Source organism: Ictidomys tridecemlineatus, chromosome 2 (assembly GCF_052094955.1).
Source record: "Ictidomys tridecemlineatus isolate mIctTri1 chromosome 2, mIctTri1.hap1, whole genome shotgun sequence".
In the NCBI taxonomy this organism is placed as follows: domain Eukaryota; kingdom Metazoa; phylum Chordata; class Mammalia; order Rodentia; family Sciuridae; genus Ictidomys; species Ictidomys tridecemlineatus.
The window spans coordinates 93,745,319-93,771,243 of NC_135478.1; the positions used below are offsets into that span (position 1 = coordinate 93,745,319).

General features: G+C 64.5%; 1 protein-coding gene across 6 annotated transcripts in view; it reads right to left on the reverse strand.

Moving 5' to 3' along the window:
* Positions 1–1,826: 1,826 nt before the first annotated feature.
* Positions 1,827–25,925, reverse strand: part of Ncor2 (nuclear receptor corepressor 2) — a 105,734-nt gene continuing 81,635 nt past the window's right edge. For 2 of the 6 annotated variants that reach the window (XM_078039358.1, XM_078039359.1), the window contains exons 23-48: positions 25,397–25,568; positions 22,006–22,167; positions 21,671–21,810; positions 20,977–21,079; positions 20,656–20,760; positions 20,339–20,442; positions 17,817–17,967; positions 16,306–16,446; positions 15,898–15,984; positions 15,197–15,495; positions 13,886–14,240; positions 13,077–13,298; positions 12,442–12,696; positions 11,870–12,019; positions 11,669–11,788; positions 11,382–11,592; positions 10,365–10,786; positions 9,173–9,319; positions 8,934–9,079; positions 8,517–8,710; positions 7,886–8,032; positions 7,319–7,464; positions 6,780–6,833; positions 4,526–4,612; positions 3,337–3,516; positions 1,827–2,929 (exon numbers count right to left, since the gene is read on the reverse strand). In XM_078039358.1, the coding sequence (XP_077895484.1) occupies positions 2,748–2,929; positions 3,337–3,516; positions 4,526–4,612; positions 6,780–6,833; positions 7,319–7,464; positions 7,886–8,032; positions 8,517–8,710; positions 8,934–9,079; positions 9,173–9,319; positions 10,365–10,786; positions 11,382–11,592; positions 11,669–11,788; positions 11,870–12,019; positions 12,442–12,696; positions 13,077–13,298; positions 13,886–14,240; positions 15,197–15,495; positions 15,898–15,984; positions 16,306–16,446; positions 17,817–17,967; positions 20,339–20,442; positions 20,656–20,760; positions 20,977–21,079; positions 21,671–21,810; positions 22,006–22,167; positions 25,397–25,568 (4,482 nt within the window). In that variant the 3' untranslated portion in view covers positions 1,827–2,747. Of the gene's footprint in view, positions 2,930–3,336; positions 3,517–4,384; positions 4,613–6,779; positions 6,834–7,318; positions 7,465–7,885; positions 8,033–8,516; positions 8,711–8,933; positions 9,080–9,172; positions 9,320–10,250; positions 10,787–11,372; positions 11,593–11,668; positions 11,789–11,869; positions 12,020–12,441; positions 12,697–13,076; positions 13,299–13,885; positions 14,241–15,196; positions 15,496–15,897; positions 15,985–16,305; positions 16,447–17,816; positions 17,968–20,338; positions 20,443–20,655; positions 20,761–20,976; positions 21,080–21,670; positions 21,811–22,005; positions 22,168–25,396; positions 25,569–25,925 lie in introns of all 6 variants that reach the window. The other 4 variants (XM_078039355.1, XM_078039357.1, XM_078039356.1 and 1 more) reach the window with 4 other exon arrangements.

The following is a 25,925-nucleotide window of genomic DNA, read 5'->3' on the forward strand; positions in this document are numbered from 1 at the left end:
GCACTTACTAATTTTCTGTTGTTTGGAGGTTGCAAGAGGTTTGGAGCAAAATACAGGGTCAGGAGGGGAAGAGATGAGCTCTACTCCACCCCGGGGGGTTCTGCCTGGTGTGATGGGCACAGCCTGCCCTGTACTGAGAGGACGTGAGTTCAAGGACATAATGCCCTATTGGGTTTTGAAGTGTGCCTAGGAGTTTTCCTGGGAGACCAAGGTGAGGGGAACTGCATAAGTCTGCATTTTAAAGATGGAGTGAGGAAGAGTCCAGCGGGGGTGGGGGGGTGGAATGGCCTCCGGCTGGATGCAGCTGGGAGATAGCCGTCAACCAGGTGGCACCAGATCACTCCCTGTCCTGCCAACACACCCTGTGGTGGGTTGGGCCACCGTCCTTCAGAGAAGGCAGATAGAGATGCCCCGTGGCTGGCCTCTAGTCTGTCCCCACACAGCTCTGACTGCAGCGGAGGGAGATGCCATGGGGTCCCAGAGGCACCACAATGAGGGAGGAGCCAACCCCCGGCAGCTGGTGTGGCCAGCTGGGCCTGACCCATCTGGACTCCTGCAGGGGACTGGTGTGTGCGGAGGAAGAGGGACAGGGAGCCCACACTGCCACCTGCCTGCCACCTTGGTACTATAGCTGGGGAGCAGGCTGACCCCTGTCGGGAGGCGTCGGAATCCTCTCTCTGCAAAAGAGAAATAAAGCCCTTGGGGTGGACACCACACCTGGTGGCCAGGCCTGCATGGGTCTGAGGCCCTCAGGTCCCCACCACAGCTGTGGCCGAACCTGGGCCAGGCATCGAAGGCTGGGGTTGACAACAGAGGCTGGGCAGGGATGACGATCTCTCTTCAGGGGACCTAGGCTCTCCTCTGTGGTCCCCCAAGGCCCTGCGAGGGTTGGTCTCTGTGGGGCCAAATGGGAGGCTGGAGTCAGGAACCGGCACAGGCCTGGCCATCCTCCTCCCCTGGGAGCCTGTCGGAGCCTCGGAAGCGGCTCTCCAGCTACATGACCGCTGACCCAGGCCAGACACGGTGGCCCTGCTAACCAGCCACTGGGCCAGGTGGGCCTCCTTCTGGGGACAGGGGGCCATCTGTCCCCAAGTGGGCTGAGGCTAACATCCTGGGGTGCTTGGGCCTCGGAGGCCGTGGGAGAGGGCTGGCTGGGAGCCATGACCTGGGACTCCTGTGCTGGGCAGGAGGATCAGAGCCACCCCTTGGCAGACACTGCCGAGGTGCTCACCCTCTCAGCCCGCCCTGGGCTTCCCTGGCTGTCCTCTGCCCACATGCCTGGTCAGTCCCGGGGCAGGGTGGCTGGGCAGGGATCCGCGGAGGCCAAAGGAAAGAGCAGGAGGTGGGCAGAAGCCAGGCTCAGCAGAGGAAGATCGGCGCTGTGGCTGGTTCAGGCTGAATCTGCAAAGGCGGGCAGCTGCTGACCAGGAGCTGGCGGCTGCCCCCCTCCGCCTGGGGTTGGAAGTGAGCGTGGGGAAGGTTGCCCACTCCTTAGCACCAATGCAGCGGGCAGGCGTGACAGGAAGACGTAAGGACCAACAGCCATAGGGGACCTGTCACCACAGCTGACATCTAGACTACCAACCAAGGTGTGGATGCTGGGCACCTCCTCCAGCCAGTGTGAACACTCGACACCTGTGCCGTGGGTAAGTGCCATGCGCCTTCACCACGTGACGGCACCTGATGTGACTTTTCAATGCCCCGAGGATGACACCCTTCCCTTGCCTTTCTCATGGCAAAGGGTGAGTCAAAGGGGACACTCCTAGTGTCCCTTGGCCCCCAGTTGTGTGCCCTCCTGGCTGCCCCGTCCAAAGCAGAGAAGACACTTCTGTATCGAGTATGATTCGCTTTTTAATTAGAACAACGTGTGTAAATGACAGAAGGCCACCACCATGCGCAGATGGTGGCCACAGAACACGCATCAAACTCGTTCTGCCCAAGGAAGGGAGGGATGGAGGGCGTGGCGGCTGTGAGCCGGCAGCCCGCCCCGGGTCCCGTGGACGAGGGGTCACCGGTGGTCGGCCTGCACGCTCCCCAACGTAAGCGGAGATCGAAAGCACAGCAGCATAATACTGGGTGAGTCCTTCCTCGCATAAAACATCTGAATTAATTCATCGAAGGTATCAAAAATATACCCTGTAAACCAACACGTCGCCCCGCCACCCCGCGGGCAGGAGGGCCACGTCCAGGTCCTGTGGTTCTGCTGCCCCAGGCCGCGCCCAGCCCTCTCGTCCCCCGCCTGGTCTGACGTGGTTCCCAGCAGTCTGTGGGGCAGCCTATGGGGACTGACAGAGCACTGCAGGCTGGACAGTGCCTGTCCGTCTGTCCCGAGAGCTAAGCGGGATGGGGGCGGGGGCTAGCTCAGTTTAGACTTTGGTTCCAAATGGAGAAAGGGGAGGCAGTGGCATGGAGGCGCCTGGTCATCCTCTTTCAGGTCCCTGGTCACCCCGGCTGCGTGCTTGTGGTCACCATGCGCTCACTGTGTCCCCTCCCCGGCCTGCTGCCCTCCCCTCCCCTTCCGAGCACCAGGTGAACGTGCCCTGAGTACGGTCACTGTGCAGGGCCAGCCGGGGTGGGGGTCTTAGTTAAGGCTTTAGACAGGCAGGATGCCAGCTCCGGGTGGACAGACGGACGGACGGACGCGCGGGCAGACTCAGGGCTCCTTCCTTGGTGGGGTGCGTCGCAGCCACCTGTCTGCCTCCTGGGCCGTCCTGCTGCGGGCAGGGACCTGCACCATGCCCACCGGCTCACTCGCTGTCGGAGAGCGTCTCGTACTGCGAGCACAGGAGCGGCTTGGGCTCCTCCTCCCAGGCGTGGTGGGGGCCGGCGAGGGGCCCACTGCCCGCAGGGAAGCCGGGCGGGGGCGGGGAAGCCATGGCACCCGCCTGCAGCCTCACGAACAGGGGGTTGTAGGGGAAAGGCGTGGAACCTGCGGCAAAGACAGGCAGCTGCTCAGGAGGCCTGGCCACTGCCCTGGACTAGGCCTTCCACTGTCTGCCCTCAGCTCCACGCTCCTGAACCCTAGGCCTCTACCTCGGTCACCTGGATGGCAGTAGTGACCTGTGCCCCACGGTCTGCTCCCCTGAGGCCCGGGACCCCTCCGGCATCCCCAGACCACCCATTCCCTACTCAAGGCCTGCAGCACACCCCGGGGGCCACAGAGGGATGTCCAGCTCCATCAGGGATGTCCAGCTCCATCGTGGCCTGCCAAGCCCGGTGCCACACCCGCTCCCACAGCCTGGTCTGGCTTCCCTGGCAGCCCCAGTCACACTGTGTCCTAGCCTGTGTCCATCAGCCGCCAGGACGCAGCTGGCCATGGGGCCGACCAATGCCCACCTGCGGATGAGGGCCGGTCCTCCCACACACGGTTGGTGAGTGGCGTCCGGCGGTTGCAATCTCCCTCTGAGTGCACCGAGGAGACAGAAGGTGGCCGGTCCCCGGACGCCAGGCCCGGGGCAGGGGACTTGGCTTTTCGACTGCTGGGTCTGCCAGAGACCTTGGCTTTCCCACCACCACCTACAAGGGGACAAAGTGGGAAGGGTTGTGTTGGACACTGGAGATGACACATGCTGCAGAGGGTGGGGGTGACATCCTGCCCAGGGGAAGCCACCTGCTTCTGGGTCCTCCGAGGAGAGGCCAGGAGCACAATGACTCCCTGCCTCCAGGAGGCCAAGGTCGACCAGATGGCCAGACCCAGTATGAGCCTGCAACTTGGGGATCAGTCTCCACTGAGGCCAAGCTGCTGGCCCCTCAGGCTGCCCTGCACCTCCCCACACCCTGGGGCTAGAACTCTGGGCAGGAAGCCTCTGCTGGATTCTGAACATTGCCCAGAATGGCACTGGGGCTGGGTGGGCTGCAGGCCTCTGCCAAGACCCAGAACCTCCTGGAGCCTGCCTCAGTGTCCAGGTTGGACACTGAGCGAGCCCAAGGCCCCCGCTCGGCTCCCTGCTGAGTAAAGCAGGTCCTAACAGGACAGGGAGCTGGCCCTCAGGCTCTTGGGCACGTTAGGAATGTGGGTCTCCCTTCAGTCCCAGGGCCATCAGGCCACATGCAGGGGACCTGGCTGCTGACCCCACTGTCCACGCAGCACAGGTAGGTCCTCCCTGCAGCCTGGTCTCCCCAGGGAGACATGAGCTGGGTGCGGGCACGGGCAGAGGCCCAGCGGGGGCGGGGGCAGCCGTGGGCAGCAGTGAGCGTCCGAGAAGCAGCAGGCCCGGGCCTCGTGGGCACTGGGTGCCGCAACCCCAGGTGCCAGCCCAGCTGCAGATCAGCAAATTCCAGAGACATCAAATGCGCACAAAATAGTCACAAGCTCCAAAGCTCAAGGGGGGCTCAGAGGATTAACGACACAGGGACGGGACAGAGGGGCGGGGGGCCTGCAGACCTGGCGAGGCGAGCGTGTGGTCGCTCCGTCCGTCAACAGCGGTTATGGGCATAGCGGCAGCGGGCAGGCTGGCACTGGCATTCAGAGGGTTAAAAGCATTGGCGCCGAGTGGCGGGGGCTCTTCCCACTGATCATATTTACCCATGAGTGCCTTTCTAATAATGGCCTCCAGCCCCATGTTGGTGCTGGCGTGCTCCTGCACGGCCGGACTTCTAGAGGTCATAAGGCCTGGGGGAGACAGACAGACGCACACAGAGGGCGGCCACACACGGGGCGGCCGGGGAGAGACACGTGAGCATGTTTTTGCAAAGCAACGCCCTCCACCTCCCACTCTTCCTGCAGGGTGAGGTGCCTCCGGCGCCCGGGCAGGCCAGGCTGGCAGGGCAGACAGTCCTCGGCCTCGGCTAGCTGGGATGCTTTGCTGTGACTCCCAGTGGCCCTAAGAGGAAAGGTGGGGCTGGGAAGGGCGGGGCCATGGGGACACTGGTGGAGCCAGAGCCGGAGGACAGAGGACGGGGTGGGGCGGGGAGACCCGGCCTGGGGTCTGGGTGGTGGGACAGAAGGGACCTAGGGAGGGAAGTGACTGGTTGTCCTCCCTGTGCCCTTCCCCTGAGAGGCCTGGGGCCCGCTGTCCCTGCTGATGCCCCCAGCTGGGCCTGACTCTGCCCGCTCCCCTCTCCCCACCCAGAGCCAGAGAAAGAAGGGCAAAGACGGGCGCGAGGAGAGGGGGCGCGAGGTGAGGGGTCATAGCCATGCAGTTATGTGCGTGCGGGGACAGGGTGGAGCTGGGGACAACTGCGGACGGCCCGGCCACCCCACTGGCACGGCCCCCCCATGGGACACAATGGCCACCAACACACGGGCCCCGGCGGCCCGGCCATGGAGACCCTCTGTGCGGTCCCGCTGGGCCTCCTCTCGAGCCACAGGCCTCTCCCTCCCTCATCCATGCGGCCACCTGGGCCTCTGCGTCCACCTGGGGCCTCTCTGCAGCCCCTTGCAGGCACCTCTGTCCTCTACATTTTGCTTCCAAAAATTTCCGAGGAACCCCCAGCGCAGGACAGACGGGGCTTCGGCTTCCCTTCACTGGTCTTAAACTACCTCACGGCTTCCTGAGGTCAGAGCCAAGGGGCCACTTTTAAAGCCCCCGCTCCTGGGGCAGCAGATGGCTGTTCACTTCCCTGTCCTTCCCTGGGTTCAAGGGCACTGGCCGCTGGGACCCCTTGCAGCCCTTAAAAGGCTACTGGGCCTCCCAGTCAGAGCCAGGGCCCAGTGCAGCCAGTCAGGCCATCTGCCAAGGTGAAGCCTGGTACCAGGAACCAGGGCCGGGGGAAAGTTGGTTTTATGGACTAAACTGCTTTTAAGAAACAACAACAAAAAAAATAATCATAAGAATGTTTTAAAAACCCTGGTACAGTCTGCACTGTCGGCTCCGATGCTCCACACCTACGGGCCACCAACGGCCATGTCTTAACATCTGCTGGTGCAACCCTTGTCCCCTCGGGCCTGGGGCATGAGTCTCTAGCAGGGGCAGATGGACACGGTCCCGGGGACCATCCTCTGGAGGCCCCAATGAGCCCCTGGTAACATCCAACACTGTCCTCTGCTCACCACAGTCTAAGGCTCTAGGCCACCAAGAAGATCAGCACAGCTGCCCTCCAGGAGGGTGATACCAGGCAAATGCAGGAACCAACCCCACAGACCCCAGCTCCTCAGCCGGCAAGGGGTCACCCCAGTCTGCCCTAGGCTCAGCCACTGCTCGGAGGTACTTCACCAAAGCCCCACCCCTCTGCCTTCCACAGGGACAACTGCGGACAGCCCAGCCACCCTGCTGGCATGGCCCCCAGTGGGACTTGGACAGGGCCCCACTAGAGGCTGGGGGTGGGGAAGAGTCTATCCAACAAAATATCATAGGAGTCTTAAAATTTCAGTGTAAAAACACATGTGAGCTTCACACCCAGCAATTCATACGTGTGCATTTGATTTGGCAAAAGTCCATCCATTGTCCCCCACCCCACCCCCGCTTGAATTCGTGAGTCAACTGGAGGCTCGAGCCATGGAAAGTGCCCACCAAGACCCCAGGGCTTTGCTCCTTGCCTGGGCCCACACCTGGTCTGGGCGCTGCAGCCTCCACCAGAGAAACCTGTCTCCGGGCACCACCTACCAGCACTCACTGAGCTCATGGGACCGTGACCTTAAACTCCAAAGACACCTCATTGCAGCCATAGCTCAAGTGCCTGCCGTGGGACTCTGGACCTCATGGCAGCGGGGGGGCGGAGGGGGGGACTGGGAAGAGGGCCACCCCTGAACTAGGAAAGGCTTTTGGTCCCCACGTAGCAGCTGGGGTGGAGGTTGGGTGGAGAGGTGGGCAGCCAGCGGCCAGCGCAGGGTGTCTTACCTGCTCCAGTGATGGCGGGCATATTGAAGATCTCCGTCCCAGGCTGGCCGATGTCTGCAGTGGGACAACAAGGTGGGTGAGGCTGTTGTCCTGGAGGTGGTCACTCACATCTGTCCCCTGGCTGCATGGTCTGGCAATACCCTGGGACCATGCTCCGCAGACAGGCTGCAGGTCTGGGGTGGCAGTGACACCCTGCACTCCCAGTGAGCACCCTGGGGCTGGGCTGGGGCCCCAGGACACCACATTGCCAGCCAGGTCTGGTGGGACTGGCCTCGGCAAGGGTCGGTTTCCTCTCCAGCCCCAGAAGGGGAGAGGCCCCGGCTGGGCATCTGCAGAGGGGGCTTCGAGGTCCTCTGCACTAAGTGCGGGAGTCCCGTAGCACTCAAGGGGGCACTGCTACCCAGCCCCCGTGGGTGGAACCGGCCCTGGTGCCCCGCCATCGCATCTGTGCTGCTGGGCGCCTGTGGAAGGACCTGCAGACAGGACTTCCCAGGGTCCTTGAAGGGGGGCCCCAGGAGGGGTCAGCAGTGCTCTCTTACTGTATTCCGGCTCGTTCCGGTTGTGCGTGCTCAGCTTCTTGTTGATCTCCTGCTTCTTGGACTTGACCATGGCCGAGTTGCTCTCAGTCAGCTTGCTGAAGAAGGCCGGTGGCTGGCTGGTGTTGCCTGGGGACTTGGAGCCCGTCCTGCAGCAAGGGTCAGATACCCATCAGCGGCCTGCTCACACCCTACACCTCCCACGCCCCCTTGGCTGTTTCTGGGTCCCTGGGCTCAGGCCCAGGTATTCCCCGCTGCAGGGGAGCTGCCTGAACCTCTGTCTGGCGCCCCCTGACTGGCCCACCACACTTAGCCCGCCTTCCAGGTCCTCAACAGGGCGAGCAACACAGGCCTGGTCTGAGCTGAGACCCCAGCTCAGGGCACAGGAACTGTCACCCTAGTCCCCCAGTGAGGGCACACATCCCGCCCCCCAGATTTGTGGCATTTGCTTGGCAGGCCTGAAGTCACTCAGCCTAGCCTGCTGACCCCCACTGGCAGGGATCAGCAGAGGACAAGGCTGGGAGAGGGGCCAAGACATAATCTCAGAGGGGCCTTGCGCTGCCAGGGTACCTGGGCTCTGTCGGCTCCCCGTCCCGATACAGCAGTGGGTACACGGCACTCCGGGGGTGCCCTGACTCTGACATGCCCTCTGGTGGGGACACAGGTTCAATGCCATCCTCGGTGCTCAGGACTGACGTCTTGCTTGGCTCTGGAGACCTGGGTGAAGGGAGGGTCCCAGCTGTGGTTAGCACATCCCTAGAGTGACACTCCTGCCCCCCGTCTCCACTCTGGCAGCTAGGATGCGCTTTCCGCGAGTGGCCCAGGCAAAAGAGTCCATCACCAGCAACGTCTGCTCCTGAACCAAACAGAGCAGGTCCTGGGCTGGGTCTGGCCACAGGCCAATGTGTCTTAATCTCTCCTCTGACCCTGGTGGCACCCATGCCTCACTTGCAAGGCATGCCCCCTGGGGGCCACCTGCCACCACGGAGCCCCGGAGCCATTGGTGGGAGTGTGTACGGGCCTATGGTCACACGCGTGTGCTGGGGGCAGGTCCCAGGAGCCAGTGACCACTTCTCCAGGCCTCGTCTCCTCACCTGTCAAGGGGCGCGATGTCCCTGCGGCCAGGGGTACAGGGAGGCTCCCAGTCCCCCCACGCGGTAGACCACTGGCCAGGTGCCCACACCCCCCACCCCATGCTCACCTCTTGCCCCCTTCACTGTGGGGGGAGCCGCGGGCCGGGGCGCCATGGTCGGGGGGTGGGAGGTAGAGATCACTAGGTGGGCGGCGCAGGTCCAGGACGGGGCAGCTGGCTCCGGGGAAGGAGTAGAGGGGGGCGGGCAGGGGTGCGCTGAGCTGCTGCGGGTGGTGCCTGGTGTAGTCCTGCGTGATCACCTCCTGCAGGCGGGGCAGGGGTTAGGAGGCCCTCCACCAGCCCCTCCGGATGTGCCAGGGGCTGGCTGTGCTCAGTGCTCAGCTTCCTGGGGCTCTGGACCTGCCCCACTGCCTCTGGGATCTCGCCCCGTTGGCCACCCCACCAGGACTGAAGGGCCATGGGACCTCCCGGCTCCCTGGGCATGGCTCCCACCCCAGGTGCAGAGGGCAGAGTACAGGTAGTTACACTGATGTGCTGTGCCAAGGTGACCACCCGCTGGTGACCTTTGACCCCAGGGGCAGTCTGGAGCAACGGGCTGGATGCAGGCTGGCTTTCAGGCAGCGGCCGCAGGTGTGGGAGGTGGGTAGCCTCAGGGCCGAGCTTCGTGGGGCCTGTGGGCAGAGTCCAGTCAGCCAGGGGCGGGGGCACTTGGGGCCAGCTGAGGGACAGGCCAGGGCTGTTCCTGTCCTGTGAGTGGGACCCACCTGGCTGCTTGTGCCGCAGCTCGGCCTCCAGGTGGCTCTTGTCCAGCTCCTCCAGGTGCTTGGGGAGCCCCTTGTCATGGGTCAGGCTGGGCGAACTCACTGGGCTGACGGGCTCCACCCCATCGGGGCTGTACCCACCATGGTACCCTGCAGGAGGCAGCTGGACTCAGGGTGCAGGCTGCTGACTGGGGTCCAAGGGGAGAAGCTGACCCCCGGCTGGCTGGGCCCCTGGGGTCAAGGGGAGGGGGCATGGTGGAGGGCCGAGCCAGGGACCTGGGGTCAAGGGAGATAACCCCCAACTTGGGGGATCTACAGGGACCAGTGGACACGCAGACAGACCAAAGTAAGAGCCAGACAGCAGATGCAGAAAGGCAGGAGAGGGAGGGTCAGATTCAGGGCAGGACAGAGGGGACGGGGCAGGAGCGTGGGGCAGAGCATGGGACAAACAGGCAGTTGGAGCAACGCCCGGCCCAGGAGCCCTGCCTGCGCCCAGAGGCAGCAGAGGCTACCTGCGGAGGCGCCCAGCCTCTGGGCACTCGGGGCTGGGCACGGGCTTTCCCGGGCCCCTTCACGACCCAGCAGGACGCAGAGCTGGGGTTCCTGGCCCTCCTGAACAGTGCGGCCTCCTCCCCTCCCCAGAATCTCCCTCCTGGGCTTCCTCCCAATCCAGCTGGGCCCACGGCACCAGGCTGAAGCCCCTGGCCTCCCCCCCTGCTCCCCAGACGAGGGCGTGAGCGGGGAGATGCAGGCACGGCCCCGGTGCAAACCACAGGTCCATCCACCAAAGGGAAAGCGAAAATCCAAAAAAATATATAAACAAATAAAAATAAAAAATAATAAAAAATCATGATAAAACAATGTGCGAATGGTGAGGTGTCCCCAGGTCAGAGGGACAGGCAGCAGCTTGAGGATCGTCAGAGCGTGCAAATCCACAAGAACGGGCTTAAAAACAAAATGCCAAAACCAACAACAAAAAAAAAAAAAAAAAAAGAAAGAAAAAAAAATGGGGGAAAATAAAAAGCAAAGATCTGAAACGTCTCTGGGCCCCGAGGTGGCAGGGGCAGGGCCGGGAGCTTACCATCGCGAGGGGAGTCGGCGGCCAGCGAACCTCCTTCTCGCGGCCCTTTATCGTGAGCAATTTGACGCATGATTATCGCGTCTATGAAGGTGGCCGCTGTCAGGGTGGTCTTACCCAGAGAGCGGAGCTCCATTTCCTGGATGGAAAAGGGTTTACTTTGAGTCTTTTCCCGGTGCAGATCCGAGGCCGAGGTGGACGGCGCCGGCTGGTCCGGGCTGGCGTGCTGGGCTGCGAGGCTCTTGGCTGGGGTGCGGGCGATGGCCGCCGCATGGCTGGAGCTGGGGGGCGCGAGGGGCCGGGGCTCGGAGGTCTTGCCGGGGGAGGAGGCAGGCTCACGGGCCAGGGATTTGGGGAGGAAGGCGTGGCCGGTATCCGCACGGGGCCGCTCGGGCCGCGCCACCCGGGAGGCCTCCTTGGGCAGCAACACAGGCTCCATGAGGGTGGGGTAGACCCCTTCGAGGGTGCCTCCCAGCGGGCAGTGGGTGGCGGGCGGGAATGTGGCAGCTGGGCGGACAGGCGAGGAAGTGGAGGTGGACCTGGGGTAAAGAGAAGGGGGTCAGGTGGCTGGGGCCACTGCCTCACCGCGCCCCACCCTAAGTGAGCTCCCTGCCCCGGGCCGACCTGCAGGAGGGCCAGTCCCACGGCCCACCTGCCCCAGAGCTGGCTGTTTTAACTAAGCACCTACTAGGAACCAGCCCCTTGGAAAGGGCAGGGAACAAGATGGCCAAGGGCACCATGGCTAGTGCCTCCTGCCGAGAGGCCTTCTACAGACCAGCAAAGGGCCAACTGACCGTGGCTGAGGGCAGGGACTGCTCCTCCAGAAGGGCAGGGCAGCCCAGAGGGTCTCTGGGGTCTGGCACCAGCCCCACGTCCCTGTCCTTTGCAAACTCACTCCTGGGGCCTTCGTGTCCGGTTGTCACCACCCCACCCCCACCTTCCCCTCATGCCCGGCCCCTTGACCCCATCAGCTGCCCGCCCAACCGCTCTGCTCATCACCTCTACCCAGGCCCCTGCTCACCCAGCCCACCTGCCCACTGCCACGGGGCTCGGCCACCACCCACAGTGTCCAGCACGCCTGCTGCCCGCCCTCGCCCACCCTGCCCTGCCCGCCCTGGTGCCAACCTGGCCCACCTCAGGACCGTGGGCGTGCTAGGCTCCACAGGGGTGGCGGTGCCCTTCATGCCCGTGTTGTGCAGCACGCTGGGTCTCTGCTGCAGGGCGTCCTGGGTCCGGGGGGAGATGGGCGAGTGCTGCTGGCCATGAGAGTGGGGGGCAGGGCGGCTGCTGTTGGCCCCACCCCCACTGCCACCGCTGTTGCTGCTGCTGCTGCTCTGCTCCGTACCTGGGCACAGGCTATCATCAGGGAGCCGCCCAGGCCCCACGAGGACCCGCGGGCCCAGGGTGGAGCCCACGCCTACCGGGTCTCCAGATGGGCGCGTGCTCCACGGTCGCCGTGGACGTGAGGATGGACTTGTCCCGCTCTCGCTCTCGCTCCCGCTCTGACGAGGCTGTGCCCGTCGGCTTGGTCAAGGCACCTCCTGGGGACCAAGGCCAGACTCAGCCCTGATCCAGGGAGGGCTTCTCCCTGCTCGTGCCCAATGCTCGGGGACCCGTGGTACCTGGGGACAGTGGGGAGCTGCTGTGCCGGCTGCTGAAGGGCGGGGGTGCTGTGGGCAGGTAGGCTAGGCGGTCCATGGCGGCAGCTGGGGTGCCTGGCGTTGGGGGCACCAGCACAGGCAGGTGTGGCACTTGGGACAGGTCGATGATGCCTGGGGTGGGGACACGGGGCTTAGCCACAGAAAAGGGGGCATGGAGACGGCCAGCAGCCCCGCACCATCCAGGGAAAACAGACTCACCTCCACGACCCTTTCCCAGAGTGTTGGACAGGCAGCCCCCGCCCCCGCCCCCGCCCTGGAGGGCCGCGCCCTGCCTGGGTGGCCTCTGTTCTCGGGGCTGTCCCCTCACCACCAGCCTCACTGTCTACAACGCTCGCGACTGGTTCTCGCCTTGGCCTACAGCACTGCTGCCCAGCGCCCAGGACACCAGGGCTGCCCCCCCCAGCCTGAGTGCCAGGAGAGCACCGTGCACGCGCACATGCCTGTGCCATAACCCCAAACCCCCAACCAGTGGGTGCACAGTGGCTTCTGCATCCCAGCAAGCCCACAGAGCCGGGGAGAAGCCCACCGCCCACCTCGCGGGCCGGCGGCGTAGTTGAGCGCCAGGGAGGACTCCCGGGGTGAGAGGCCCCTCAGCATGTCCGCACGCTGGGCCATGGCGCTGGCCGCCGCGTTGTGGTGCATCTGCTGTGAGGTGATATAGTCGTTGATGATGGTCTGGCGGTTCTCCAGCGCAGCTGTGTCCGGGTAGCCGCGGATGAGGTAAGGCGGGTACAGGTGTGGGTACGTGGGGTTGGGCGCCAGGTGTCGCGGCAGGTAATAGGCAGTGGCTGTGGGGAGGGGACCGAGGTCAGCCAGGCCACAGGGTGTGGAGACCCCTACCGTCCTTCCAGGAACGAGCAGTACATGCCCAGCCAGGCCACGCGGCATTTCAGCTGAGGTGCCCACATGGAGGCCTCAGGAGGGGCCTTCTGACCCCCCAACAGGTCTGTCCTTGGACAAAGGCCCCAACCTGGCTGTGTGGCAGAAGCCCCCACCCAGCCCAGGGTCTGCTCCAGGCCCAACGTGCCCACCCGGCACTGGCTCCTCTAGGCCTCAGCACCCCTCCAGAGAGTCAGGCTGCTGATCCCCGAGGGTCCCTGTGCTGGTGCTGCTGAGGTCCCCGCCCGTGTCCTGCCTCCCAGGGTGGGGGTTCTAGACCCGCAGTCACCTGCGTCCAGAGGGATCCCGCGGGGTATGGAGGTGGGGTCGAAGGCCAGCGGGATGTGCCCCCGGTACAGGTCCACGCCACTCACGCCGCGCAGCAGGTGCTCGTAGGAGGAGAGGGGGTGCGGGTGGTGCTCGGGCACCGCGCTGTGCGGGGACTTGGCGATCTCGCGGGGTGTTGAGGTCAGCTTCCGGTCCTGGGACGCCTTGCTGGAGGACAGGCTGCCTGCAGTGACAGGGGACGCCTTGTTGGAGGACAGGCTGTCTGCAGGGCAGGGCGTGGGCTGGCGTCTGGGGAGCTGTCACGGGGCTCCCCCAGGACAGGCTCCTCCCCGGGCCTCGGCCTGCTCCCCGCCCCCCTCATTCTCTCTGCAATTCCTTCAACCAAACCCCTCGTCCACTCCTTCCCTCCGGGTTCTTTCATTCAATCTACCAAACATCTGTGCGGCCTCCGCCTGGCACCCAATGCTGCCCAGAGCACGAGGCCCCTGGGACAAGACAGACCCACATCCCAGGCCTGCGGAGCTGACGCTTGAATCAGAAGACAGAGACAGACCAGGAACAGACAAGGACTCCAGGACAATAAACGTTCAGAATGAAACTGTCACAGGACATGATCAGAACTGAGAGGAGGGGTGTAAGAGTGTCCCAAGGATGTGAACTTTGAACAGAGGCTGGGGACTGAGCAGGGCAGGGGAGGTGCTGCTGGGGAAGGCAGAGGGGTTGGCACGTGCAAAAAGGCCCTGAGAGAGGACCAGGCAGAGACGCGCTCTGTGGGAGTTTGGAGGAGCCCACCGCGCCACCCACTCTCACCTTCCTGTAGGCGAGGCGTGGGCTCTCGGGTGGTCACGGGTGAGCCACGGGGCAGGTGGCCGGTGAAAGGTGCCCCATGGTCCTCGTAAGTCAGGGGGCTCTGCCGTGGCTTGCCGAGCTCGGGCACGATGACTGGGGCCCCACGGGTGATGGAGCCCCCGGAGCTGCCCACAGCGCCCGGCCGGCCCTTCAGGCTCTCCTCGTAGCAGGCACGCTCCAGAGCCCGTGCGTCCGCCATCACGTCAAGCGGGTGCACAGGTGGGAAGGTCCGGCCAGGGCTGCCAATGATGGAGCGCACGTCGTGCTTCTTGGAGCCCGTGGAGGACGAGCCCGTGTCGTACTTGAGCGGGGTGCCCTGGGGACAGAGGGCGCCAACTCTCACGCCCAGCCCAGGACAGACGCCGGCGTCCTGCCTGCCTGGGCCTGGACTCATCCTGGCCAGAGCTACCTGGGAGCTGCAGGAAGGGGCAGAAGGCTCAGCTGTCAGTCAATCCTCCCCAGGCAAGTGGTGGACCGTCCACTAGCCCTGGGGCGTACTGGAAGGAGCCCTGCCCACACGGGCCAAGCTTCCTCTGGTCGGCAGGGACCCTCCATGGTGCACCCAAGACCTGGCTGGGAACCCTGCCCCACTGTCCTGAGCCAGGCCGTAGGTGCTGAGCTTGAGGATGAGGTTCACGTTTGCTCTCTGGCCCAAAAGGGCAGCTGTGGAGCCGATGGTGAACAAGAAGCCAAGTTTCCCAGGAGCAGAGCGTGCTCTGTCCCAGCAGGCTGGGGAGACGGGGTCCAGGCCTGGTCCCTTTATTCAGCCATGTTTAACCACAGTTTCCTGAGGAGGGGGAGCGTTCTAGCTTCTGGAAGGATATTCTAAAATCAGCCTTGTCCCATCTTGGACACAAGGTGGGTCCTTTCCAATGGCTCCACCGCTGCCCAGAGCCGAGAGCCAGTCCTTCCCCAGCCTGTGTGCCCCGGGGGGTGTGGACATCTTCACCCAGAGACACGGTGGCTGGGGGTGCCCGTCACCACCCGGGGAGCCCTCCTGACCCTCCTCACAACTGTACACCCGGCCACCTCCGACCATGAAGGACAGTGGCCTGCAGGGGCTCCACAGACTCCTACTATCACCATGGCAGCAGGTCCTCCCCGCCTGGCTGGGGCCGCAGGGGATGCCACTTGCAGGACACAGGCTGGGGTTTGCTGGGCCCTGGGTGACTCCTTGACTTCTCTGAACCTCAGCGACTCACCAACAAATGGGGACGGAGAACCAAGAGGACCACCATGATGCCCCACGGCCGGCCACCCCCCTGCCCGTACCTGGGTGATGGAGCCCTCCTTGAGTGGCCGTGGGGCCAGGGGCAGCTCAGGGGTGCGCCGGAGCTCCTCGCGGGGGATCTCGTGGATGGAGCGGCCCGCTTCCTTCACGGTGGCCACCAGGCCCTCGTGGGCTGGCTTCAGCTTGAGGGGGCCCAGGGCCTCCAAGGGCCGGGTCTTGTAGGCCTCAGCCAGGTCCCGTGGGGGCGGTGGTGGCGGGGGTGGCGTGCCCTCGCGCTTCAGCAGCTTGGCCTCCCTGCGTAGGTAGTCCTCCTGGGCCTCCACGTAGGACCGAGGGATCCCTGCCGGGTGAAGGGACCACCCTCAGCACACGTCACACACCTTGCTGGGCCACCCTGGGTCCTCCCCAGCCAGGTCTGGAGCCAGAGTCCTCCCGGTGTGACCTCGTTAACACACACGGACAGTGTGTGACATCCCAAGGACAGCACAGATCAGGGCTAGGCGCAGCACTGCCCACCTGGGCCAGCCTGGGCTCCACCCCAGACCTGGGAACAGGCACAGGGCTGGCACCTCTGGCCACGTGCACCACCCTCTGCAGGCCCTGCTGGGCCACTGCCAGGCGATCCCTGGAGGCCCGTCCACCCTCACACGCCCTGGGCAAGCGCCTGCGCATCTGCCCCCCAGCTCCCACCCTGCTCTGCGCCCCGGGCTGGGCCCCAGCCCCACCGGCGCAGGGGCCGTACCTTGGGTGATGGAGCCGCGGATGTGGTGCTGCTCCTTGAGGGGGTGGGGGCTGTGCCGCTCGGGGGGCATGGCGCGTCCCATGAGACCTGGGGAAGGCAGGGCGTCACGGCACCTCCCTAGCTGGCCGTGGGCAAGGGGCAGGGTCTGCTAACCACTACACCCACGACACAGGCTGGGGCACAGGACCTAGCAGCAAGTGCCCCGTCCTCTGGGCCTCATGCTGCCTCCAGGTAGAGTCCAGCCTCAGCCGTCTGTGAATCAGGGCCGGCCACCCCACCGCCTCCCTGCGAGGCATCCAGAGACCACTCACTGTCCCTTGACACTCCACCAGCTGGGAAGCCCAGGGCAGGAGCAAGGGCCCACACTTGTGTTCCTGGGGTGGGCAGTGGGCGGCGGGCGGAACCCACCCTCAATGCCTGCTGAGGAGATGGTCCTGCCCACACGGCCCTCCATCACATCGTAGGTGCGCTTGGGGGCCGTCGCCTCATGGGGTGCCCCTGAGCTGCTCCTGCCGTCCTCCTTGGAGCACTGGGACACAGACATGCCACCTGGAGAGCAGACGGAGGCACCTGAGGAACTGGCCTCTGCCCGCTGTGGGCCTCCCAGCAGCCCGGGGCTCCTGGATGGAGAGGCAGAGACGCTGCCTGCTGCCGTGGCCCGGGCTCTCCTGCCGGCGAGTGGGCATGAGTCTGGCCCCACGCAAGGCCCTCAGGAGGTGTGACAAAGGACACCCATACAACCTGTCTGTGGGCACACGCGCAGATGTGCATGTGCCCTGGGTCAACGCACGTGGGGTGAAGGAGTCCCTGTGGAGAGGTGACTCCTCATCCCCAGACAGGGCAGCATCTGTGCAGAGGGGGCAGAGGTCAGTAGCCGTCCCCTGCCCAGCGCTGTCCTGTTAGCTGTTGTGAGGATGACCAGCTCCAGGCTACAGGGTGTCTCCGATGCCACCCTGACCACCAGCCAGTCATCCCCTAGACTACCATCCCCGGGGGACTCCACTCCACTTGCGGGGTGGGGGGAAGCAACTGGATGCAGCATCCTGGGGTCCACACCACTGAGTGCCCAGGGCTGCCAGGAAACGCCCGTGGCACTGAGCCCCTGCCCACCCTCACCCCAGGGCTCCTGGTTCCAGAATCCAGAGGTGGAGGGAAGGATTGGGAGGGGCAGGGCCAGTGGGGACTGGGGTCATGCTGGCCACGGGAGCGTGCAGAGCTGGGCCCAGCGGGGAGCACGGGAACCTAGGCTGGGCCTCTTCCCCCACAGGCTGACCACAGCACTAGTAACAAAGAACTGGGCATGGGAAAAGGCCCCGGGCCAACCCTTGCCTGGCCCGCACTGCCCTTCAGACTGCACTCCTAGTCTACTCTACCCCAGCCTGCCCGTGAACCACATCCAGGGGTCAGGCCTCATCCTCTGGTCCTACTCTCTGTCTCCGAGGGCCAGGAGGATGCCCACATTGGGACCTAGGACCTGGGTAAGGGGCACCCCGTCTCCTCCACCCGGCTCTCAGCACAGGAGCCAACAGGAGGCAACCCCTGCCCTGGCTTGTCCACAGGCACCTGGCTGCTCTCCCATGCCACTGTGGGTCTGGGACCTCCCTTCTTAACCAGCGGTGGATGTGCCAAGGCCCATGGTCTGGTGGACAGGCCTCACGGGAAGGGCAGGTTTCCACAACTCAAAATTAACAAGGGACTTCTGACTCGCCTCTGCCGTGGTGCCCCAGGAGCTAACAGGGTGGGACATGGCCTGGTCTAATGTCTGCTCTGTCCCCAGCCCTGGCACAAACTCACGGGGAGACGCAAGTGACCAAGTGACGAGCTCCCCAGCACCCTTCTTCTCCCAGCAGTGTGCTCTGGGCACCAGAGATCCCTGTGATGGGGGGAGGGGAGCCAGGGGCTGCCCACCCTGCACTCACCCTCATAGGACAGCACATGGCCCTTCTTGCCCTCGTAGATGACGTGGCCCTTGGGCAGGCTGTCCTCCCGGGCCCGGTCCAAACGACCGGGGCTGTCCTCGCCGATGATCCTGGTGATGGTGCCCTTGTACAGGACGTCGGCCGGGGTACCCTGTGGGGACGGAGAGCTGAACACGAAACCCTGGGTGACCTGATCCACACGTGGCCCACCTGAGCACGTGTGCACACACGTGTGGCGTCTCCGTGGGGGCAGAGCCCACGGGGACACAGGGCACAAGGCGAGACGCACCAGGACCAGGAGCCCTGCTTTACAGAGGGCTGCCACGTAGCGATGGCCTGCCGACACTGTCCTGATCTCTCAGTCCTGGGACTGACCCAGGGTGGACAGGGCCATGTGCTGCCTCAGACAAAGCGGAGGCTCGGGTGAGGTGCTCCGCCCAGAGCTGCCTGGCCGGCGAGGTAGGAGCTGCACTTGACCCGAGGCCTGGACTGCAGTGGTCCCCCCTGTGCCAGGTGGGGCGCTACCATCGAGGAGCCCAGGGGTCAGATGTCTCAGGGCAGCCGTTGGCCACAAGACTCAGCTCCTGCCTCTGGTCCTCGACCAAGTGCCATTGCCCAGGCTTCCCGAAACCAGGACAAAGGCTCTGCTTAGAGCTGGGTGTCAGACACTGGCTCCTGAGCCTCCCAACCTGGGGCTGGTGACTCTGGCCCTGGCGAATGGCTGGCAGTGACCCTGGCCTGGACACACCATGCACACTCCCCAGCCCCTCTCCCCAAGCTGTGACGATCCAAAATATCCCCAGATGCTGTCCAGTGTCCCCTGGGGGTACGACTGTCCCTAGTGGAGAGCCACCCTTTAGAAGCAGCAAGCCCGTGAGGGGTGTGCTCACGCAGAGGGCAGGCCCTGCTGGGCGATTTCTAGGAACAGTGGACACATCAGGACACCACTCTGGAGACAGGTCTTTGGGGAATCAAACAGCAAGCTGACCCAGCTGCCGTGTGGCCTTTGCCAAGTCCCTGTCTGTGTGGACCCCAGTTTGCACATCTACAAAATGAAGCCTCGACTCTGAGACTCTCAAAGGCACCTGGTACAGACAAAGTGTCCCCAGATCCGCAGCTCCCTCTTCCCTTCTGCGATCTCAGGAACAGACCAGGAACAGACTCAGTGATGTGGAGTCCTACTGTGTTCCAGGCCCTGCCCTGGGGAACTGAGTCTCCTGTGGGACTCTGCTGAGGAGTGCGCCCTGGGGTGGGGATAGTGCCTGGCAGAGACTGCGAGCCAGGACCCTATGCTGTGACATGGGTGTAGAGGCACAGGTGGGCATCAGTCAGGCCAGGTGGCAGCTCAGCTCATTGGGAGAGTCCTCAGCAGGGGATCCGACATCCTTGCAGCAAAGGCTGTACCGGGGTTGGGGTTGCTGGCATTAGTGCACCTGTCACGGTATCTTGGGTGACACCTGGTGGTTGGGGTGGAGTAGTGTCTGCTGGGAGCTCAGGGGCTTCCCCACAGCAAGGTTCACTGGCGGGACCCAGGGGCCTCACGTGTGCCCCACGGCAGGGCGGAGGACGGACACACAGCCAGGCTGCTGGCCCTGTCTGGGAGGGTTCGCTGGACAAAGTCCGTGGAATACAGATGCCTGTGCCCAGGCCTGTGGCCACTCGATGTCGGCCCCATGAGCTTGCCCCAGGTGAAAAGGAGTGCCAATCAGGACAGAGACGACCTCGGGCTTCCAAGCTGATCGTGGGGCAAGGTGTCTCAGCGGCCAACGTCCCATGGCCAAGCAACGCTTCTGCGTATGGTGAGCAAGAGCCAAGTCCACCCTGCCCTCACGGCAAGGCTGGGAGCAGTGTGACCCTCACCTGCCTCAGATTCTCTGGCAGCTGCCACTCTGCCAGGATCAGCCAAGGAGTGGGCGTGGCCCAGACAGCTTGGTCCTGGCTGCCTGGACCCACGGCAGGTGCAGGTCAGGGGCTTCCACACTGCCCGTGGACCCCTACGACCTCACAATTGGCTCTCCGGGAGGGTGTGTCCCTGCCCGAGTGTGGCAGGGCTGGGACCCAGCTGCCCTCGGCTGGCCTTTGTCCCTAATCCTTGCTCTCACACCCGACAAGGCTGCTGGGATTTCAAAACCTTCCCTTCCAGAGGCACAGCACTGAAGGGCACCGTGTCCCCGTGGTGGCCACAACTCCACTGAGTGTGCACACATGGCACAAGGTTGGCAGCACGTGAGCCACCACCTCGGCCCTCTGCCTGCGGCCCCTGCCCTGGATTCCGGCTACTCTGGCTCACAGCCCCCGGGTTGCCCACTAAATGACTTTTTGGGGACTAGGCCTGCCAGCCACAGGGCTTCACTGGCTTTGAAGTGCTCCATCCTCTGAAGCCACCGTGCCGGGCTGCCTCCTGTCCACAGCCACTCCCTGTGCTACATGTGGGCTCAGAGGGCAGCAAGGCTGCAGCTCTGCCTGGCGTCCCAGCCTGACCATGCCCCAGGAGGCCCACCCCGCCCTGCCAGGACACCTACGTGGGTGATGGAGCCCCGGTAGGCGCTGGGGCTCTCGGAGGGCCCCCGCGTGCTGGGTATGCCCCTGGTGATGCTCCCGCCCGCAACGGAGCCCAGAGATGTCCCTGCAAGACATGAAACACGGGCGCTTTGGGTGTCTGCAGCTGCCCCCCAGGGCCCAGGTTAGGGGGTGGCCCAGGGGCAGATGGTGGGGACCCAGGGACAGGCTGGGGACCTAAGGAAGTGGTCCGGGGATGTCGGGATCCATGCTGGGGGTGATATGGGGCAGGGGCTGGGGACCTGGGGAGGGGGCCAGGGCTGCTGGCGATGGCCCTCACCTCTCAGCACAGACATCTCCTGGGCCGTGGGTGCGCCCAGGCTCTCGGGTGGGCCAGCCTGGCCCCGTGGCGACAGCTGTTCTTGCTTCACCCCACTAAAGGGCGCTGCAGACCAGCGAGAGGGTGGGCCATGAGGAGCAGCCCACCAGTCCTCATCCCAGGGCTGCTGCCCGGGCCTGCGGGCGCGAGGCCCCCCACAGGCATCCGGCCAGGACTGCTGGGCTGCCCACTGCTACCTGCCCACTGCTACTGCCCACAGGCCCAGACTCCCACCCTCACGCCCAATGCAAGGCCACCAGGTGGGCAGGCCCAGGTCCTCACCAAGCTTCTTGGGGTCCATGGTGAGGGGCAGCCCCATGCTGATGGGGCCCACGGGGGCCTTGGCGTGCTCGGAGTATGGGACGTGGAGCTGGACCGACATTCCCTGCACGGCCAGAGTGTCGGGTCACAGTGGCCCTCAGCCAGAGTAGCCCAGCTGACCCTGGGTTGACCCTGGCCTGAGGCTGGAGAGGGCTGCAGTCCACCCTGTGTGCACCGGTGTGACCGCACTCAGGCAGCATCCAGCCCTCCCCTCCCTGGTGCAGTTCAACGAAAACGGTAGGCAGAAGCAGCCCAGGCCGAATGGACGCCACATTCCTGACCTGGCTACACTGGGGGCGGGGTGGGGGGGGATAGCCCAAGAGGTGCTGGGCAGCTGGCCACACACCAAGCGCTCACCCTGAGAAGCCCTTCACTTCTATTAATCCACCCACCATTGAACAGACGGCAAGCTGAGGCCAGAAGCCCTGACTCGCCCGCATGAGGCCACGGTGCGCTGGCTGCCCCATGAGCGACCTCCAAGGACCAGAACCCAGGTGTCCAGGGCAGGCACAGACCCAGCACTGAGTGCAGGGACCCGGACCCTAAGGAACCCAGTGCTCCAGAGCCCCACCCCATAGGTGGGCAGACTCAGCTCCTAGGGGGAGGGGCCACACCCGGGCACCTGGCCACAAAGCCGCTCCACAATGCCTCTCACCTGGGAGATGGCACCCATGTGCCTCTCGAGGACGCCGGGGTGTTTGGTGGAGGAGATGAGGGGAGGTGGGTTGGAGATGGTGGGTGGGCGTGGCAGGACAGGCCGGGCACTGTCGTGGAGGCCCAGGGGCAGCGGGTGACCTGCAGGGCACATGTCTGCTGTGAAGACCCACAACCCTGGACACCCTCCACCTCCCTTGTGCCGACAGGAGATCCCTGGCTGGCCCCCAAACCTTCTCCAGGTTCTGGACCAGGGCAAACAGCCAGGGCCCAGTGGCTGAGGCCGGGCTGGGTAAGTGTGTCAGCCAAGAAGCCGAGACTGGACCAAGCACTCACCAGGTGGTGTGTAGGCAAAGGCTGAGGGGTCCGGGGCATGTGGGGAGGCCTTGATCACCTCCCGAGGGGGCACAGGGAAGGGCAGGCCGGAGGTCCAGCAAGGGGGCTCTGCAGGCAGCTTCTGGCCCTCGGCTGCGAAGGCTGGGAAGAACGCAGGCTTCTCTGTGGAGGGCGTGAGGTGGGCAGTCAGGTGGTGCCCAGCTGCCTGCCTCTGGGACCCCCGCAGCCCTGGGCGCCCTCCTGCCTGCATCCTAGAGGCTGTGCTGTGCCCCTGTGACCTGCTCAGCATGGATGCACAGGAGGTACCTTGGGGTTGGGGCCACCCTTGAGACCACAGGAACCTCTGGGGACAGGAATGGGCAGTTGGCACTGAGGGCACAGAACCAATGCCAGGGAGCGAGAGGGCCTGGGGCGCCACTCTCACCAGGGCAGGGCCCCTCTCTGAACTCATCTCCCGCAGACTGAGAGGCTGGGCCGAGGTGTCCACAGAGGGGGCTGCGGCTCGCTGACCGGGGTGCCAGTCATCACAGGGACAGCCATCTGCTGAGCAAAGTGCCAGCACAATGCTGAGCCTGGTCCAGCAGAGGCACCTCTATCAGGGCTAGTGGAAAGTGGGGTCCCCAACGAGGCCCTCTGTGCCTGCAGCCCTTGGATGGGCAGCTGGCACTGAGGTCCAGCTTCCAGCCTTCGCGAGGTCCCTGAAGGTGCCCAAGGGTGACAGCCAGACACAGCAGCAGTCACAGCTGATAAGCGGCCAGGTCAGGATTTGAACCGGTGTGGCGGTCAATGGTGACAGGAATTGCTGCCCTCCTAGGGCCTCCTCTAGACCGACGCTGAGCACGTCAGCCCAGCTGTCCCCACAACACCCTCCAGGGCCACGGGTACGGTCCCTGTTTCATAGACAGGAAAACTGAGGCCCCAGATACCAGGTGGGAGCTTCGAGGCAGGAGGCTCAGCGCCAGGCCTGGCTCTTCCCCCCCTGGCCACCAGAAGAGTAGCCACGCATGACCCTCAACTGACAAAGCCAGGGGCCCTGGGCTCAGGTCTGCCTTCACAGTGTCCCCCCACTGGCCCCTGGCCCTATGCTGAGTCGGTGCTAAGCTCTAGACAGATGCTAGGGGGCATCTGTCAGAGGTGGAGAGGGACACAAAGTGGCAATGAGGGAGGTCTGGGGCCTGGGGGTAGGGCAGGGGAGTGCCAGGATGGATCAGTGATGCCCGCTGTGGGCATGGCCTGGGAGGGCAGCCTGCAGGCTGCAGAGTGGACCTTGCCTCCTACGAGACGTGGCGCTTCCCTGCACTGTGTGCTGGAGGGCAGATGCCGTGGGCAAGGGCAAGGGCACAGGGGGCCTCACTGGGGACCCCACTTTCCACTAGCCCTGGTGGAGGCGCCTCTGCTGGGCCAGCCCAGGCCAGGAAGCTCTGAGAACACCCTGGCTGGCCACACTGGCCAGCCCCCGCCCATCTCCTCAGCTGCTCTCCACTCTGGAGGGCGGGGGAGGAGGCCTGGGTCTGGGAGGGACTTGGGGCCTGGCCGGGCTGGCGGGCAGCCGAGGGCTGGGAGACAACCTGCTCCTCCAGCTGGGCCCAGGGGAGCCTTGGGGGGCCTGCTCTGCAGAGGGGCTGGAGCCAGGGCGGGGGGCTGCTTCCTGAGAAATGAGAGGGTCCTGGGGGAGCCAAGCTGCCGACCAGACCAAAGATGCCAAGAGCCTGCGCCAGGTGCGCCATATCTGTGGAAAACCGCGCCTAGGAGCCGGCCCAGGCCCGAGCTCATGGAGACCACGGCTGGTGGCTGCTCTTCCCCGGGGGCTTGTGACCCAGCCCAGCTGGCTCTGGCTGGCCCCATGTGGTTCCTGCCCCACTCCAGCTGACACCAGCCCGAGCTGTCCAGGTCCCTGACACATATACACAGCTGTCCCCAGGCTCTTGTCCTGAGCCTGGAATGTCCTTCCAGAGAGTACCCCGCATCACACCCCTCGCCTGTCCCATGCGGCCACCCCTCCCGACAGGCACCCCAGCCCAGGGAGACAGCTTGGCCACACCAGGCGGCCACCAGGTCCCCGGCCTGTCTCTGAAACCAGCTCCAGATCCGTGCTTCCTCCTGTGTCCAAGGCCAGGCACCTAGTCCAGGCCACCTCACTGTGGCCTTGTGCCTCTGCCCAACCCTGTGGCCCTTCCTGTCCCCCAGCAACCTGAGAGATGTTTCCAACACAGGGGCCCAGCTGTGCATCCCTCCCCAGTGCCCACTCACCGGAGGCTTTGCTGCTGCGAGACAAAACTCCCGTCCATGGCCCACATCAGGGCCTCCGCCTGAACAGCCCTGCCCACGGCCTCGCAGCTGGCCCCTCACACTCCCTAGAGAGGCCTTCCCTGCCCTGGTTGCTGGCCCGCCTCCCTCTAAACACTCTCCTGCGTCCTGTTCTGCTCAGAATCCCCTCAGCAGCTCCCAGAGCAGGACATTCAGCCTCTGGCCACCAGATCTCCACTGCCAAACACAACCACAGGCATCCCACCTGCCCTGCCCAGGAGGAGGGTCAGGAGGCTCCTGCATGCTGCTAGGGGTGCTTGTCCACCCTCCCCAGAAGCCTTCGCAGCACGTGAAAATGGCCACGGGGAGCATAGGGTGGGCATCCATCACTACCACCTCCCAAGGCTGTCCATGGCCAAGGGCCAGCTGGGCTTCCTCAGGAGATGCTATGACGGAGGCTGGGGAGGGGCAGCGGGCAGTGGTCCCAGATGAGTCTCGCTGGTCACGGAGACCAGCCTCTGGGCCTGCTGCTTTGGACCCCTGTGGCCAGCAGGTGCAACCTGGGGTCGGTCATGTGACGATCCCCACACGAGCCTTAGTACTTGCTGCCTGTCAGGCCTTGGGAAGGGGGAACGGTTTGGGAACAGACTCGGGAGTCCTTGGTCCAGATGAAACGGGCAGAAACAAGATGCAGAGGGCAGAAAAGCTGGCCTCAGTCTGCTGACCCAGGCCTTATGGTGACAGCGCAGCCAGGGGTCTGCCTGGTTCCCTGGTGGGCACAGCAACCTCACCCCAGAACAAGGTCCAGGCAAGAGCCGTAGAGGGTAGCACGCCACGCCAGCTGGGCACCCGGCCTCATTTGGGGTTCTTGGACAAGTCACCCCGGTGGGGGCTACGGATGCGGTTCTGCACGGGACCATGCTCTGGACACATGGAGGAGTGCCCGTGGAGAATGAGGATGTCGCATGAAAAGACGGCCCCGAGGGCCACCCAGGCCCTACCTGCCCTGCAACATGGGTGGGCCCACGTGTGCCCACCAAGAACAAGCACCAGCTCTCCAGACGGCCACCATCCCTAGCTGCAGGCCTGGACTTTCCCACTGTCCCCGGAGACGCCCTCCGGCCCTCCTCGAGGGCACACTCACCCTCCTTCTCGGCGGGAGGCGCGGGGCTCCTGCTTTTTACTGGAGGACTGGTGCTGGGCGGCTGGGCAGGGCCACCCTCCGGCTGTAGGTGCTGTGGGGTCGCTGGGGCAGAGGGACTTGGTTTAGGGGGTGCTGCCTCCTCCCGGGGTGACTCATGGACCTTGGTGACCTGCTGGGGAGTGAGGGAAAAGTGAGTGTCCTTGTAAAGGGTCTGAGGTGACAGGTCAGTGAGTGTCTTGCATGGGCCAGTCTGGAAGTCAGAGCCCAGAAGGGACAGTGACATACTCAAGGTCATATGCAGGGTCAGAGGAGAGCTCTAGCACAAAGCATAAGGGGTCACCACCCAGCTTCAGGAGAAGGGCCCGTCCCAGCTGCCGGGTGGGGTGGGCAGCTAGGGCCCAGCTCCACTCCCCGCCCACCTCCATCCCTAGAACCCAAATTCCACAGAGATCAGGGATGGGAAAAGGGCAGTGCTGACCCTGGGGTGTGGCAGTGTGGCCTGGCATATCCAGTGCCCAACACTTGGAGC